Here is a 17,440-nt window from a genome sequence, read left to right as displayed (position 1 = left end):
AGCCAGCGTATGCCTTGTTTTACGTGGTGTCCTGCGTCCACACGTGAGAAGTTGTCTCTAAAAACGTGCCTTTCCAGGGATACGGACTGACATCAGTACCTGTACAAGCGCTTGCTTGTCACGCTGTGTTTCTTGTAAAATTTCTCGCCATAACGATGTGCACACGCGAATTACATCACCGCTTTGCAAAGTGCCACATTCCGCATACTCCCCAAGGCACTCGACGCTATTTGGGCTCTTAGCGCCAAAGCTTTGCGGCTCATTAAACCGAAAACCGAGCTCCTTTCAGGCTTCTCTTTCACTTCAGACCTTTTGGCGGCCGTCCTATACGGAAAATCCTATCCACTGACGTCCGAGGCCGAGGAAGGCGTCGCTGTCTTGTCCTTAGTCGCTCCCGACCTACTCCATCATGCACAATAAGTCAATTATCTCGCCCTTTTGACTCATTGCTTTTTATATCTGTAGAAGTTGCCGCTGCTGTTTCTGACCAAACTGTGCTTTCTATAAAATAACAAACGCAACAACGACAGGTACAGCGGAAAGACAACGCACGTCGATGTGAACAAAAAGTCTTTCGAACGCAGACGATCAGCTGACGCTTCGGTCTAGGTGGAGTTGTTGATTTTTCCAGCCCTTAGGTAGGACAGCGGTCACTTCTCGGGTCTCACCTGGGCAGTGAGATGGAAGCCCTTTCCCGCTTCTCGTTCGGATATCTAACTACAGAGTCAGCGTCAGTATGAAGGTAATCGCTTTCATGCTAGCTGTCCAACACCAATATATATATATATATATATATATATATATATATATATATATATATATATATATATATATATATATATATATATATATATATATATATATATATATATATATATATATATATATATATATATATATATATATATATATATATATATATATATATATATATATATATCCTCCTTTTTCGGAAAAAAAAAACATGTCACGGCCCGATACAGACACGATGGAGCCAGCTATCCACATGCATTTTGTTTGATTTTCTTGGTAATGGAGACAACGGCAAACCCTTTGTCCGAATAAATTTGCCCTGAAGTGACCCCTGTCGTACTGATTCCGACTGTACCAGCATATGTATGCACCGTAATCTGATGAAATCAGCCCGGTCACTCACGAAGTTACCTGGGTTAGAGAAAGAACATAGCAAGAGTACTTGCTGCATGTAATGCTCCTGTTGCGAGTGTTTACTTCACAAACAGCTGAAAAATAAAAATTTTTTCCAACGATTTCGTGTCATTTTATTTTTCGGCGCAGGTGAACAGACGTATTTAGCCCGCAGGTGGTCTCTCGATTTGTGCAAGATGTAGGGCGATTAACTTCCGCGTGACTAATGGGACACACACGAGAGAGCGAGAAATTATTATGAAAACACCGCCGTACTTTACCGCAAGTGGCTTCAGAACTATCTTTAACTGAGAATCAGCACGGCCCACACAGCCGGCTGCGCAATCTCGAGCGCCCGAGTCGCAACGCGCTTTTGCTCGCGCAAGAGAGCGCTCGACGCCAAAAATACACGCTCCCAGGAAACGCACGCAGAAATCTGGAAGCAGGCGGCCGAGTGGACGCTGCCCGCACGTCGTTAATCAAACATTCGGCTTCCTACTCGCCGCAGCCGCCGCTGACCAGCGCGCTCCGCTCCGTGTCGGGTCCTCAAGCGCCTCAGCTTCCCTTCTTTCTCTCTCTCTTTCGTTCTTGCTTTCCTCGGGCGCATACTTGACTGCTGACAAACGGACCCGCAACTACCGTTCGATCGTGCGCGCAATATCGGATGAGCTCACGTCGCCGCCGCTTCCAGCATGCGCATGCTGCCGGATGCATTTCCACCCACGTCGGGGCAGCCGTGTCGGGAACCAGTTCTTTTTTTCCTTTCCGCGGAAAAGAAAGACACGATAGCCGTGTTTTTCGCTTTCCGCGTTCTTTTTCTTCTTTTGCTTTTTTTTTTGTGAAAACGCGATGCGTGTCTGAATATGTTCTGCACACGGCACACGGAGCAACGCCGAAGTTGATTAATTCACAACCTGCTGGCTCGTTAGACGAGGCCTAGTAAAACAAAAAAAAAGAAAGTGCGTTGTCGCTTCCGTCATCTACTTGTCGTCCGTCTTACTACATATACGGGCCCAGAAGGATACAGAAGAGAGGAAATTGGGGAGATCGCTAAGGCCGCGAAATTAAGAGGCCATAAGTCATGCACTGCAACTGAAGACGCAAAGGAGCTGCAGCGTTCAACTCAGGAGTGAAGTAAAAAAAAAGGTCCTCTGTGCCCAAGAAAACAAGTGATGGCAACAGGTGCATCACCCTGGCCACGTGATCACGGAGTATATAAAATGCAAAAGTCTAGACATCCGCCAGTTCACAAGTTCGTATAACTCAACACTCGCAATAGAGCAGAGACAACGTGCGATCACCCGAAGCGCCACCCGTGACATCTGCATAACGCGCGCTCTAGGCGATAACGGATTCAGCTGCGGCCGTAGCAGCAACATAAACATATATGCTCACGAAATTACCAAAATGCTGCCGCCTCAGCTGAAGTGCTGTGTTGCTCGGCTGCATTAAAAGGAGAGCTATACGTGCGACGCAGGGCGCTGTGTGTGATTTTGGGTTGATTCCGTGTCCATCATGTACACCAGAGATACATTGCTGCAGGAGCATACCGGTGACAAGACATCGATATGAAGTCCCATGGAACTGAACCAGCAACGTCAAGAACCTCGCGGGCTGACTAGCCACAGTGAAAGCGCGAGTGGCAGCGCGCGGTAAGTCGACCGCGCAGATCTTGGGACCTAAACACTGCAGACGGCCTGGCTTTTACAGCTGTTAAAGTTCTCACCTATGGTACCAGTCGAAAGAATTCCCTACAACAACCAACGCGTTCGTCTCTGATTTTGGCATTAAAGAGTTCATCAGCGTTGAAGAAAGCAAGACGAACGCACGAAGTAGTTCAAGCGAGCAAAACACGCGTGAAAGGGCAAAGCAAGGCCTACCCTATAGAATGAGGAAGTCGGCTAAGCTAACTGCTCGCTCAGTTTGTTATAACTGCTGGACTTCACGTCCCACTTGCGATTGCGTCCTAATTAGGCTGGTCTATGCGATTTTTCACAACAGGACTCGGCTGTAGAGGTGGGATCAGGCTATGCACAATTGGGACAGCGGAAGGTGTTTTTTTATTATTTTTTCTCGAGCTATACGGCCCTGGTATATGAGAATACTTCCCCCGTTTTTTTCGCAGCCGACCTAAAAGCCTGCTTTTGGGGCTCTCTTGAGCGAGGACGTTCGTACCAGTATTCAAATATAAGTTGCATAAGGGCGGATATTATTCTGTCACAAGTGTTAAGCACGAGAGTTAAAGAAATAACTAGCAGTGAAATTTCCGTTTGTCTATCACAGAGCAATGTGGCGCTAAATGAAAGCGCCCGATTTCGAAAATCATTCACAAGGCCCTCAATTGTATTTCGCCCCCCCCCCCCCCCCCCCCTTAAGGCAAGGAAATTACTGCTACGGGAGGTGTACTGCTACCACTACCCTCTCCCCCTTTAGAGGTCCACCTCTTATGCACACATACCTGCACCACCTGACCACCTTTGGAACATCTTCATAGGCCTGCCTGTTTATGCGCCAACCATACATCCTCGTTGGCCAGAAGGTGACCACATTATCCCAGAGCGGTGACTTCGCTGAGTTTTATCTTGTTTTTTTTTTTCTTAACAGCTACTGCTACTACTGCAGAAGAGCTACTAGACAAACAGACGAACTATTCGATGCTGCTGCTGCTACCAGGGACATTTTTCAGACTTTCAAAAGCATCGTATACGATGCCGTATAAGCCCTGAAAAACTTCCCTGCTACAGCATAGCTATAAACATAATAAACTACACCAACCTCTGCCCGCTTCTGGTCTATCCCATCCTGGTACAACACAGCCAACCACGCAAGGCAAGTCGATGCCAGAGAGATTTATCGCATGAATACGCACACAAATGGCGGCGGATAGCGCAAGTGCCCGCGAAACGGCCACGCAGTCTTCCAGTAAACGCACGGCTCAATGAGCCGTCCGAACGGGGAATTCCTCAGGAGCACGAAAAACAATCGACTACGCAAGCGCAGTAGACTTCTGCCGTATACTCCCCGACGATAAAAACATTACACAAGACGTCGCTCGAGCAGAAATTCCGCCGGCAGGAAGGCGCGGACGAAGGAGGTCGCGCAACGATCGGTCGACGTCGAACGGCGGGGAGGGACGGAGTTTGACAGTTTGACCGCATGGCGCTGCTTGAGCGGGCTCGGATATCAGCGTGTTTACAAAATGTGGCGCATGCAGCTGCTATAGCCTCACAGCTCGCGAACTGTGAACTTTATGAGCCTCTCTAGCGAAGCTCTCTATCGGACTGTGCATTTTTCACACTCCGGAAACTGTCCCAAACGAATCTAAACACCGTTAAGAAAGTAGAAAACAAAAACTGTGTGATTATTGACAAAAGTAAATTGCCAAGCCACCTCTCGTTTGAACTACTCATTAAGTAAATGTTATTCCACTGTACCACGACGACAGTTTGCGATCCAGGCGCCGTGTTCCGTAACAGCACTGCGTGGCTTGGATACGAGAACTTGCCACTCAGAACGACCGACCAAAGAGTAAGCCATTTATGATAACTAGCCAGAAAGGAGTGTACCAGTCGTTACCAGTCGTGAACAGCCCTTAAAGCGAGCAGTTTTGCCATTACGTTACAGGGGCTTCCGGCGTGGCTTCAATGCACGGGCGAGCAAGGCCGCATCACTGCCTCTTATGACTCCGCAGTCGCTGGCTGAGCGCACTAGGCTTTGTAAATACGCTGGCCCCGAGGGCGGGAAGCTTCGGCGTCAGGCGAGACCCAGCGAATATGACGGTCGGATTTCACAACATATCACGGCCACCGCTGGCCGGCATAGTAATGAGGGGTTGCGTATACGACCGGGATCACCGCGGTGACTGCGTAGAACCGCGCGCAGGGCTCCCGACTTGCTCGCTTGATGCTGACAGAGAAAGGATCGCTGTGACGCGAAATGATACGGACCGAGACACACGTGTCCATCGGAACAGAGCTCGTCTATCAAAGCTCTCTCGACAGTGCACAAACACGACGGCGCTGTATGTGGAGAGGTTACGGCGAGTGGCGACGATCGCCTCGCCTATAGATGACGATCTGGTCTTTGAAGGTCGCCATTGCGATCCGGATCGCTTGTCTTTTACGCCGGGCCACTGCAGTACAATTGCTTATTCGTCTGTCGAGCTGCTGTCACCGGCATCTTGGACGTACCAGATGCACCGCGTTCCATTTCGCTTGGGCTTCAAAATGAATTACGATATTGGAATAAATGAGCTTGCTGCTGCTGTTTTCCGTGATGATGTAAGTAAAAGGTGTTTGGCTAGCTGGGTTTTGTTTTCTTCTCAAAACAAAAACAACATTCGAACATTCTGGGACATGTAGCTCTGAAACCAAGCGATATCTTCGTTCGGGATATATAAGGCACTCTAGAATGCAAAGCAAAGTACTCGTTTAATTATTTTCTTCCTCTAACAGTAATAAGAATGACCTACCATGCCAGCTAACTCAGCCTTTTGATGAAATAAAGGAATGTTTCTCTACTTTAGTGTTTTACAAATGCAAGAGCTGAGCATAGCTCTTACCGCACTCACTAAAGAACAACAAAAGCGACGAGGAAAACATCGTTATCTTGACGCATCCAGTGCGAGGAGAATATTAGGAGTGCGTCCTTGACTGCATACTCTAACCTCACGCGTTGCTCGAGATTGATGAGGCGACATTTAAGCGTTCCCGACAGTTCTAAGGTGGCGAGGCCTGACTTGAGAAAATCGATGCAGACCTCGAGTCATCCCCAGGTGAGCCGGATTCCTTTCCGGTGGCTGACTGTGCGAACCACTTCCTCGTCGGACGTGGCTCAGGAATCTTCTCGCGTGCGATGAGGCGCCGTGAAACTGACATTGAAGTGCTTCCCAGTCCGTTTTCTAGGAACAGGGGCTTCAAGGCACCGCGTGCGTAGCGGTCCTGCTGTCGGCTTTCGGGGACTCGTTTCGCATGCCAGATGCCCGCGCCGATAACTCGGAGAGACGTTTAAGCATGCGACGCAGCAACCACCGGCACGCCTTTGAGATGTAGGACGTGCCTCAAGTTCATCTGCTGTAAACAAAATTCCAACTAAACTGTCGAATTTCTAAGTTCGCATGAATAGAAGACAAAAAAAAAATCCGCATTCATCTTTCTTTCTTTTTTGACTATTCGTGTCCGTTATATCCAACAAGTGCACTTTGTTGCCAGCGCCGGCTGAGACGGCCATGGAAGAACCGACTGGTTAAGCGGTTTGCGTAATAAAACGTGATCAAAAGCGAGAAACATCTTTCGAATGCACAATGATGGCCCTGTGAAGGAATGTGCACACAGCATCAAGATCAACGAAGCGGTAACTGGGTAAAAAAGAAAACAATAGTGCAGATTAGGATGGAAATAAATGCCAACTTTTTTTGCAAAAATCTAGTGTTGCAATTTAAATGTGGAAACGTCTTCTGCTTCTTACCATATTCGTTTCGCACTATTACTTCCCATTTTAGAGCTGCAATAACGTAGTTGCATTTTCTGCAACGTATTTCGCGTTAAAGATGAACAGGAGTCCATATGTTCCTTTCGTTCAGTGCGCACAAATGAGTACTCGAGCTAACTTCCGTCTCAGAGTAGCAAGTTTTTAAACCGCTGTGCATCAAATAAGACAAAGTGTTGCCATCTGAAAGACAGCTCCCAGTCTCAGCCTGCTCAATTCCTTTGAGGGAGTGACCGCCAATCGCTATAGACCCCAAAGTACGGTTATCCCGCTGTTTAACTCCGCGCTAAAGCGAAAAAAAAAAAAGAAAAGAAAACGGTCGGAGGAAGCGAGACCAAAGATCGCAGCCACAAAAGCAAAGAAAACGTGAACCAGGCAGCGAGCGACGCGGCAGCATTGTTTCGAATAGCCGCGATGATCCCTCCTGTCTCTCGCAGCGGGGTAGCGTCCCGCTAAAAGGAGAGCACGCGACCGCTCTCGCGCCTCGACACATGCGGACAAGTATCGCCCAAACAGAACACAAGCGTAACGGGAGAGGAAGGCAGGATAAGAAGAGAAGCGGAAAAGGAGGCGAACTAAAGGCGTCCGAAACGAGGCAAAGGGGCCGGGCCAGTGGCACTCACGTGGAGCAGTAGCATCGCCGTGGGGAGCATTTCTCTTGCTGGTGCGCCGGCTGTTTGGATCAGTGCACGGTCTCGCTGGGGCGACGCGCGCCGGTTAGAAGAACAGCACGCGGTGGTGGCGGATGTAGTCGGGGCGGCAAGGGTTGGAGGGGCGCTCCCGGTGCTGCCGCTGAGCGATGTCCGAGCGGCGACTGGACTCGCGCGCTTTTTTCCACGGCGGCGGCGACAGCTCGGAAGGCAGCAGCGCCGCTCGAGTGAGAGAGGGCGACTGCGGCCCGAGAAAGGACGATGTGCCGCCGAGAAGAAAGGAGTCGGGCTCTGTGCGGGGCGAAAGAGCGAGGCGCCGCCGCCGCGCGAAGTCGTTCATGACACGGCAACGCGAGTGCACGGCGCGAAGGTCGGGTCGGCCGCCCTCGGAGAAGGGGTCCCCCCCTCTTCCGCCGTCGACAACAACAAGCGCACGCTCCTCACACTCGACGACGTGTTCTTCGTTGCTGGGGCCATTCCCTCCACCCCCCCCCCCCCCCCCCCCCCTGCTGACGCCGCTTTGCGAACGTCCCCGGCGGCAAAGTTGGCATCAACGCTCCGGGATTGCCCTATATGCCGGCGAAACGAGATGCGAAGCTCTCCGGTCTATCCGCCGGATGCTGCGAAGTAGCCACGTTATTGCGTGTGGACGCACTCAGTTCGCCTGTCTCATGGCAACAAATCGTCTACTCCTTTGTTCGCCGAAAGGTCGCCCATGCCATGTAAAACTGGAATGTAATTTTGAAAACCTATGCTGCTGTTACGGAGTCAAGAAAACTTATTAGGAACTTAATAGCAACATAAAGGCGGCTTCACAGAAACTTAATAGAAACTTCATGGCAACCTTCCTATTAAGCAAAACGTCACTGAACTTATCAAGAACGTTGTGATAAACACGAAGCAGTTGTGATCTATTGAGAAGTTGTCTTCTCCTCAAGAATGGCATGAAACTCTCACGGTAGTCTCTTACGAAACCTCAGCATACAAGAAAATCAAGAACTCTACTGACAAATTGGAGTTTGGACGGGATTAACGTACTTCATATAGCGGCTTCTCTACCATTCTCAAAATTGCATGATTTCGTCATCAAGAAGCCTCATTTCATTGTAGTCATATCGGATTGACAAACTATGCGAACTCATCCACAAAATCACCATAGAAAGTTTATGATGACTTCGCTTTAAAATCTCAGCCTGCAAGAGCTGGCAAAAGCTATCTAAATGATGAATTTGTAATGCAATTATTAAACTGGGTGGTCGCCTCCTCTAGCGAGAAATTTCATATAGGGAAAGCATGCTGAACCCGATTTTCTCGGCTAAAAAAGCCCAAGATATACATGTTTCAAATGAGACTGCCCTCTCTTCTTCTTTATGAATAGATCTGCACTGCGTGTTGTAAATTCTAGGGATGTAAATTCGCCATTGAGTGCAGCCAGTCATGTGAAATCTTTCATATCGAACAGTACGGACCTCGCAATGCCTCGTGTTACTGGTTATTAGCAATTACGAGATGCATTTCATTGCGATGAACAGTAACATTGCTTCCATATACGTGACGGTAGCTGCTTGAGAGAGCACCACGATTTTTAAAAAGAAATGAAAATCTTTAAAATAAAATTTCAAGGCCCAGTTGGATACATACAAAAATTTGCACAAGAGCGTAAATAATTCCAAGGAAATGCTTGCAAAACCTTTGATGCAATGCGTCAAGAACGCTTGAAAAATGAACGCCTGAGCAGAACGTGCAAGATTCTTCTGGGCTACGAGTCGACACCGGTATTGTAACACAGCGATGATGTGAACAGTGGCAAACGCAGTTCAACTTAACTCTTTCACTACCGCGGAAAAATTGACGATTTGGAGTGTACTGAAAGAAAACATTTTTTCACAAGAACTAACTCACGCAGAACATATTGCAATGTATGAAATTGTAGCTTATTAGTTACACTTCTCAATGAAACAAACAGAAGAGTTGTGTGTGCAAAAGCAAATGAACATTTATTTGTGAAATTCGCTAGAAACACAAAAAAGTATCTAGGAAAAACAAAAATTACCGGCTGCACTAAGCCAGACCTTGATTAGAGGAAAACTGGAATATACAAACTGTTGCACATGTTTATAGCTGTCATTATTCACAGTTTCAGCTATGAGAAAAAATTACTGCACTTTCCATGGCCTGTCAAGTCAGGGGTCATGACTGTGGTGCCACTGTGAAGAGCAATAAGGGGTGAAGATGTGAAGCAGAGGTAGACTGACAGGTGCTTCACATGAGGTTTTATCTTTGTTTCTCCCTTGTTCTCTGATAGCCGAGCTTGCAGTTTCTTCTTTTTTTCATTTTTTTCGGTTGGTGTTGAATGAACTCTATGGGAGGATTGCGGGCGTGGACTTCTTCTCCCTCATCATACCCGAATATTTATTGAATGAGCTGCTCCCTGAAAGCCAGCTGATAGAATTTGGCATTTTAGGCAAGCTCTAAAACATCAGGATCGATGAAATAAGTTTTATCGATGTGGTTCAAAAGCCAGTACACTTTCCAAGTCTTGCCAATAGATGCTGCGGCCACTGAATCATCCGGGTCCGTTACGTGCAAAAAAACAAACAAAAAAGTGAAAAACCAATTTTGAGAAATGATTTTTGATGGCAGAGGGCCAGAATAGACTATTCTGGTATTTCAGTGGCTATATAGTGGTGGTAGGTCAACAATTCCAATGTATATGATGATTCCAATGAACATCAGCATCTCCAACAGATTCACGTCTTTCCATGAGCCGTCACGTCGAGCGTATGTTTGCTTGCTCAAAATCTTCATCCATGCATACTTATTAGTGTTTCCGCGCACGGTCTTCATCATTTCCGCCGTGAAGAGCATCAAAAAAAAGTCGAGGGGTCGAGCGAATCTCCGAGCGCCGCTCCGCAGCGATGTGCCGGTATGGACACCGAGCTGTCGTCTTGGTTGAAAAACGCGACGCGACCTTGAGCATTTGGAAAACTGTCTTCGCCATACGTTGTGAAGACCCCGAGGTATAAAACTAAACCACTGTCATCCGTTACAAACCGTATGCACCGCAGAAAACACACAGCAAACAAAAACAGAACTGTCATGCAAGTACGCGCTGAAGTTCCAAGTGCCCGAGGCGCATGGATTCCTCCAAGCCGAGGCGAAATCCGACGTTTGTACATTGTTGCCCGACTAATAACCGCTGCTTTCGTCGCAAAAAACGAAACCGAAACCGGCCGACGTGCTCGGTGTCAGCTTTCGCTTTCGAGGAGCACGCGGCAATGCGGACGCCATTTTCTCCGGCTGACGCTGCTGCGGCCGTTCAAAGTTTTCTTTTTCACGGCGCCCCTTCATGTCAAAACACTGAAACCAAGGCTGCAATCGAAAGAGCAGTTGTTGAGCTCGCTAACTAGATGGCGGAGCACGTCCACGACGCTCCAAAATGAGCTTTTATAGCGCGGGCGATTTGAATCGATCATATGCGAACGATGGCCTATGGCGCGGTAGCGAAAGAGTTTTAAAGAAAACTATGTGTATTTATTTCAAATGAGGTGTACTACGAACCATTTGCGAACATACCCATTTTTTGTGTTCACTAATCGACTGCAATGAGTGCCCGTTTGCATACAGACACTTATGGCAGTCAATTAGTGAATACAAATAATTGGGGATATTCGCCGAGGCAAAATGCCTTGGCTTCGTTATGTCGTTATGTTGTCTGACCATAAAAGCATGTAAAAGAGTCGAGTTTTTCAAGACGTGCAGTCAAAGATTATTTCCATCAATCGCCAGAGACCTGCTGTACAAAATACATATTAGATCTGTCATTTAGTAAGAATGTACCATATCGTAAACTACGACGGATCTCAACAGAAACAAGCAGAAAAGAGTTCAAACATAGCTATCCGGTTAGCCTCTGGCAGTTATGATAGCGAAGTTTGCATAACAAGCAGCCACTGAGACCATAGTATCTGGAGAGAAGACGGCAAGCTATTGAAATATTAATCACGGTATCTATTACAACAGAGCTGCAAATTCGTCGCGGGAAGGATTTCTTGCCGCCCCGTATTGTAAGGTCCCAGCATGTTGACCATGCATCAGCTCAAAGTATAGGGACTGAAGCATAAACCAAATTGCATAACGATCTACTGAGGCCACACTGAAGTGGGCTTGCATCGATAGGCTACCGCATTCTAACGACAAACACGCCAATTTCAGTGAAGACAGGGATTTTACAAGCTAGAAAAGCAAGAAAAAAAAAATGAAATGTAGGCGCCAACACCACTGGCCGATTTCGCGAGTAGGCTACAGTGCGTCGACACATTTTTGGGGGCCTCGGATCCCAGAGGCTGTAGGCTACACCGTCGTTCACTTCAAAGCGGTGTTCACCGAGTCCTTTCCGGCGTAGACGTAATGAGTTTGAATCTAGTGGCGGGAACATTTCGAAATGCAATTTTCTGAGCAGTACAGCGTCTTTCGCAACCGGATAAAGATCGGCGTACCCAGCAAAAGCCACAGAATGAATTTTTACTTAGAACGAAATTTGGACAGAGAAGACCTCATCGACCCTTTGAATTATCTTTCTTTGCGAGGAGTATAGGTGGCTAGAAAAACCTTTCTTCAATTGCAGTGCACGTCGTAGATAACCCATTATTTGTACTGAATTTACGACACCTTTTAAAGGATTCGGTGTGCTGTACATCCAAGAAAATAAGAAACGTCTTAAAAACGTCTTCACATATATTTAATAATACGCAGACGTCTCTGGCTAGACCACAACACCCGAGCAACGTCTGCATCATGTTTACTCATAAACGTTTTTAAAATGTGTTACTCGCGAGCACATGAAAGAAAAAACCTTTCAGCAAAGCCAGACATGACGCTCTGAGTAAATAAATAAGATCAAGTGTGAAATGTCGCCAGAAACTCAACGCTCAAAATTCGGTTTAAATGCACTAGGAAATTGGGACGAAATTCGTGACCGACGATAGAGAAAACGAAGTTAATGAGAATGTTCAGCAGAATGTTTATAAAAACTGCGAAATCTTTTGTAATGACATTTCGCAGTCTGGAAAGCATGAGCGTTTGGACTTGCCCTGACCGGGCAAAATTAGGTTTTCGGCGCTCACAAATGCCATGTAAAATGCTTTCGGTGTAAGAACCGTGTCATATTGAGCGCGCCTGGGCGCCGACATGTGAGGAAACACATAAGCTCTGTTTTACTGGCACGGTGAAAACCACAACAACAATGCGTACAGTTGATAGTCAAACTTTACCGATACGGGGCTGCTCTGAAAGAAAAATATTTCGGCACAGTGACGCAAGTCAATCGCCTTAAATGCCTGCAGGTGTGAGGAGACAACGCACCCCGTAAACTTCTGCCGGTGACTGCACGTATTCGTACCGATCTCAAGACCGTACAGACTGGCTAAGTTATGCATGCTTGCGCATGACTTGAAGCTGACCACACACAAATCGAGCGATACTACAAGCTCGCGTATGCTTTACCTAAACGCTGACCAGCTGCTGCGTCTTCCGTCTGGCCCACTGAGATGCGAACCAAGGTTTCTGTGTCGTTTCTAGCTCCTCATTGGATTTATAAACCAAGAACTGTTTAGCTTTGATAAGCACGGAATATTGTGCGAAAGCATATATTTTTATTTTTTTTAGGTGGACACTACCGCCACGTACCTGAAAGTGCGATTGAGGTGTCCACTGACACAGGGAGCCAGTTATGCACGTCCTCAACTTTTTCATCGTCAATGCCAATTTACGCAATGTACGCCGCTGACCTATGCTGCAGTGCCGCGTTTCTGCAGCAGTGTTGTCAACACCAACGCGCATTGATCAAGTGCCGTGTTTCTGCCACAGCGTTGTCCACTCCAACGCATGCAGTGCACATCTTTCTGTCACTGCCGCCACAAAGCGCGAACATTAGTTTGCTAGTAGTATTAATTGATGAAGAAGACGATGCGCAATGCGCAGCGCGAGAGTGCTTTGCAGCTTAACACGAGACGTGCTCGGATGTGGAGGTAGCCCAGTGCTCTCGCGCTGTGGCCAGCGAAGCTGATTTGTTCGCGCCGCCGCAGGTTCCAATTCCAGCCGCGGATATTTATTCGATTCTTTTTATCATCGTAAGATCTTGCTCATTGTTTACCCATCGGAATAGTGGTTTCGCACGAATATTCATTCATTGTCCCCGTGGCGGGCAGTCTTGCCTATGAGGCTGCGGTGAGACACGATACTTGGTGAGTGTCTTCGGTTATGCTGCGAAAACCCAAGCGCTTGTGCATTTCACCTGATCGCCTCGATAACTGCCAATTAACGTAATGCAGCATCCTTGAACAGTAGCCCCAACTATCTACATCCGTAATGTCTGATGCATGCTCTGTTACGCTCGTTGGGCGCGCTGCAATCGAGGTTGATGGTGGCGAGTTCTGTCTCTTCTCGCTTGCGCCATTTTCGCATCTCTTTTTCATCCCTGTTTTCCTTAGCGCAGGGTAAGCAACTGACTTCATCTTCTCGTTAGCCACACTTTTCCTATCCTTGCCTCTCACCTCTTCTTGTCCGAAAAAAACGGTAGAGTGTTCATGCTTAACTTTGTTTGGATTAATTGAGGAAGAATACCGAAGACTAACAGGCTATATATTCGCTTCTTTGCGCCATAAGTCTTAAATTTTTCTAGAAAGACGTTCGCACATGGTGCAAATATTTTTGCATCGTCGGTACTAGTTGTAACAAGGCAGCAATTACTCGTTATAAGTTATTAGTTCTAATAAACAAGTGAACAGTTGCCACAAACACGCACCTAAGCGCAGGCATGCAGCTACGAAGCTGAAGCCTTGTGTAACGCAGCCAAACGGCTGCAAAACCAGTCGTACATATTTTTTGTCGCTATACAGCTGTGCTAAGGTGCATGTTAATAGAAATGTATCCTTGGTTAAAGTTTGTTTCACCTTGGGGAATTCACCTTGAGCTAAAACTCTCAGCCGTCCAAACTGTCGTGGTTCGTGGGCTCTGGGAACAAGCGCTGCATAGACGACGAAATTAACATGGTGTCAGTTCGCGACACTGACGCCATGCTCTTCGCTGCAGACTTAGTCTGCTAAAAGAAAAGAAAGCGGGGCAAATTGTAAAAAAGAAACAAATAAACCGAAGGACTACGACTACAGCAACGGCCCGTCTGTTGTCTGTCAACAGGCCGTCACTTGCAGTGGCCTCGCCATATAGACGGATGAAGGCTTCGGCTTCAAAGTCGCATTCGTCAGGTCCCGACTATAGCACGCATTAATATCATTTGGTGAGGATAGCAGCAAGATTTATTAAACGAACAGAATGCCAGGACAAAGGCCTTGATTACTATCCCGAAGAGCAGTTTAAGAGTACTGGTTCTCTGCAACAAAAAAAAAAAAAATACTGCAGTGTTAACAATAACGTGGACAAGGAAAGTACATTCCGGCGCCTGTGTCCATCGTGTTATGTGCCTCACCTTGCGCATGATGCTACCTCCACTGCAGTTTCTTTGTATTCAGATTAGTGCTCGCTTTAAAGATGTGTCGGGCTTTCTCAAGAACTTGACATTGACTGGTCGGCACGTAGTACATCCTGAAAGGTAAACTGACTGCCCTCGCCGCAGGTCGGCGTCGTGCCCCAGGAGTGGTCCTTGGATGACGCATGATCACGTGCGCACAGGTGACGATCGAGAGAGGGAGAGAGAAAGAGGAAAAGTCTGAGAATTCAATCCAGCTGCAACGTCTCGGGCCGAGGCCTTGTGGTCGTGACGTTTCATACACTTTCGAACGCGTGTAATGGTGCCATTGAGCCGGTATCACGATCAGCGCGTAACATAACACCGGCGGCGCGCGCCGGAATAACCTGTTGGGAAGGACCAAGGCGCCCAAGACGCCAGCGCCGCCCTTCGTCACACGGGAGGACGGGACGATTAGCCGCAAGGCAATCCTCTTTGTTTTCAACGCGTTAATCAGCATTCCTCAAACAGCCTCGCTTGCCATCCTGCCCGGCAAAAGAGGCAGCCGAAAGCGCGCGTATTTCTGATCGCACCTAGCAACAACATTATAAACACGCATCAGCGAGGCAGAACGAGTGGAGTCAATAACCATCCGGTCCGCAGACACGCAATATGTGGCGTATAATCTGCGTGTCATCGGTAATTACTTGCGCGCCGAGGGATCTATCGGCAAGTTTCCGTTAATGGCTGTGCTCGCTGCGTGGGAAAGTGCTTACAGTGCGTCAAGGTTGCGGACAGTTTCGAGAGCAGCGCATCTTCCATTTTCTTCTTACAAGGAAAAAAGAAAACTAATTCGGTATGACGTCACCACGGACCAGTGCTCGACTCTTGCGTGAGCTTACTGCGAGGTGAGAAAAACAAGATCCACGCTAACCAATGTAATGGAAGTCGCTGCTACTACCTTCATTTCACCCTATCTTTGCGGATGTGCCGACGATTTGCGTAAGGCATAGTGAGGGGGTATTCGCCCGTTTGGAAGGCATTGGCAGCACTTGCCAGCCAGCTCAAGACAGCGAAGATTACGACACGGAAAATTAATGAAAATTGGAGAAGTACGCAACCACCCGTTAAAAAAAAAAAAGTGGTATAGTGACTAGTAATGTAAACGGCGCAGTAACTGTGAAAAAATTGAGTGAAAGAAAGAGTGAACGAAGGAAGAGAGAAAAAGGCGAAGTAGTGGATGAGTGCGGCTTAATTTCGACCACCTAAAGGTCTTTAACGTTCAGTACACAATCACCCAGCACACGGGCGCCTCTTGAGTTTCGCCTCCATCGAAACGCGGCGGTTGTCCAACACCATAAGATAAATTTTTAGTAAAGACGAAAGGCGGAGACATCGGCTGGTGGAAGCGTGACACACTAGGGGAAATGGGAAAATAATGAAAGAGAAGAAATTTCAAGCACGCAGATTTCCACCTACACTGCCCTTCCTTTGCACCTCTTACACAAGTACCCTAGACCTTATGAACTTAAGAGCGTAAATAAAGATTACTAATAATATTATTATATGAATGGTAATCTTAGCAGTACTAGTACTAGGAATATTAGTAATACACACGTGGCGTTAATACCGAAGAATAAAATAAATCGTATTCAACGTTTTATTGTTTGGCATGTTTTATGATTAAAGGTTACTATTCCGTTTTCTTTGACGGTCTCGTGCCCTCGCGGAAAACTCTTTTCAGTGCCTCAGATGAGGATTCCTGATCTAATATCCTTGCCACCGAACTTCCGCATAACAAGCTCTGTTTACTGATTTTCTTTTCGCTGTGACTGGCAGACAAGCAAAAATGTCTCAAACTTTTTGAGCGATCGGGGTACGTAATTATATATGTTATCCTTACAGTCTTTGTTAGCTAAGTTAGCCATTTAGTGTCTATTTTTTCTGAAAACTCCAGTTTTTAAACACAAAAATTCAAGAAATTCAATACGCAAGTAGTACCCAAAACACACTCCCCAAGTCACCCATAAATCCGTCCCCGTCTTCATTCGTATCCTTCCTAGTGACATGCACTCAGACGAACTCGCACTTGTTCGAAGCGCTACTGAATCCTTCGAAATCAATTATTCAGAGTATTTCACCTAAGACTTTGTACAAGTTTTAATAATCGGCTTTTTGAGATAGAAGAGCTGTTTTTTTCGAGATAGCATTGCCAGCGGTGCAGTACATCAAAATACAGGTAAGATGTAGCCGGTTAACCAATATTGAATATTTAACTTCTTGATTATTATTGTTACGCTCCTTAATCATTTAGAAGCATGTAGCCCACTTTAAATAAAATCAATATCAGTTTTCAAAATTTCGAAAACGCGGTTACCTTGGGCGCTATGGCCCAACAAATTTGGCTACATCGCGCCAAAATACACGTGCTTTCGGGAAGCTTGCAGGCAAAGCAACCTCTCCAGTGCACTTAACTCGTCGAAAAAGCCAAAATTTGTTGGGCCACAGCGCCGACGGTGACCACGTTTTCGGAATTATAAAAACTGATATGGATATTAATTACGTTGGGCCAAACGTCTTTTGAATAATTAAGGAGCCTAAACGTAATAGCTAAAAATTAACTATTCAATATTCGTTTAGCAGCATGCTGTTAGCACGCCTCAGCCGCATTCTGATGTACTACACTGCTGAC

The 17,440-nt window shown here is 46.9% G+C and overlaps 1 protein-coding gene across 1 annotated transcript in view; it reads right to left on the bottom strand.

The window, feature by feature from the left end:
• The window catches only part of LOC149372075 (uncharacterized), a 57,888-nt gene extending 50,184 nt beyond the window's left edge, over positions 1 to 7,704 (bottom strand). Inside the window, exon 1 of the mRNA XM_089566445.1 lies at positions 7,257 to 7,704. Coding sequence (XP_089422571.1) covers positions 7,257 to 7,286 — 30 coding nt within the window. The 5' untranslated portion in view covers positions 7,287 to 7,704. The remainder of the gene's footprint in view (positions 1 to 7,256) is intronic.
• Positions 7,705 to 17,440: the final 9,736 nt, after the last annotated feature.

Source organism: Amblyomma mixtum, chromosome 1 (assembly GCF_055824585.1).
Source record: "Amblyomma mixtum isolate Tamu chromosome 1, ASM5582458v1, whole genome shotgun sequence".
Classification (NCBI taxonomy): Eukaryota; Metazoa; Arthropoda; class Arachnida; order Ixodida; family Ixodidae; genus Amblyomma; species Amblyomma mixtum.
The sequence above is the reverse complement of the archived record's forward strand: the minus strand, read 5'-3'. Positions and strand labels throughout refer to the sequence as shown.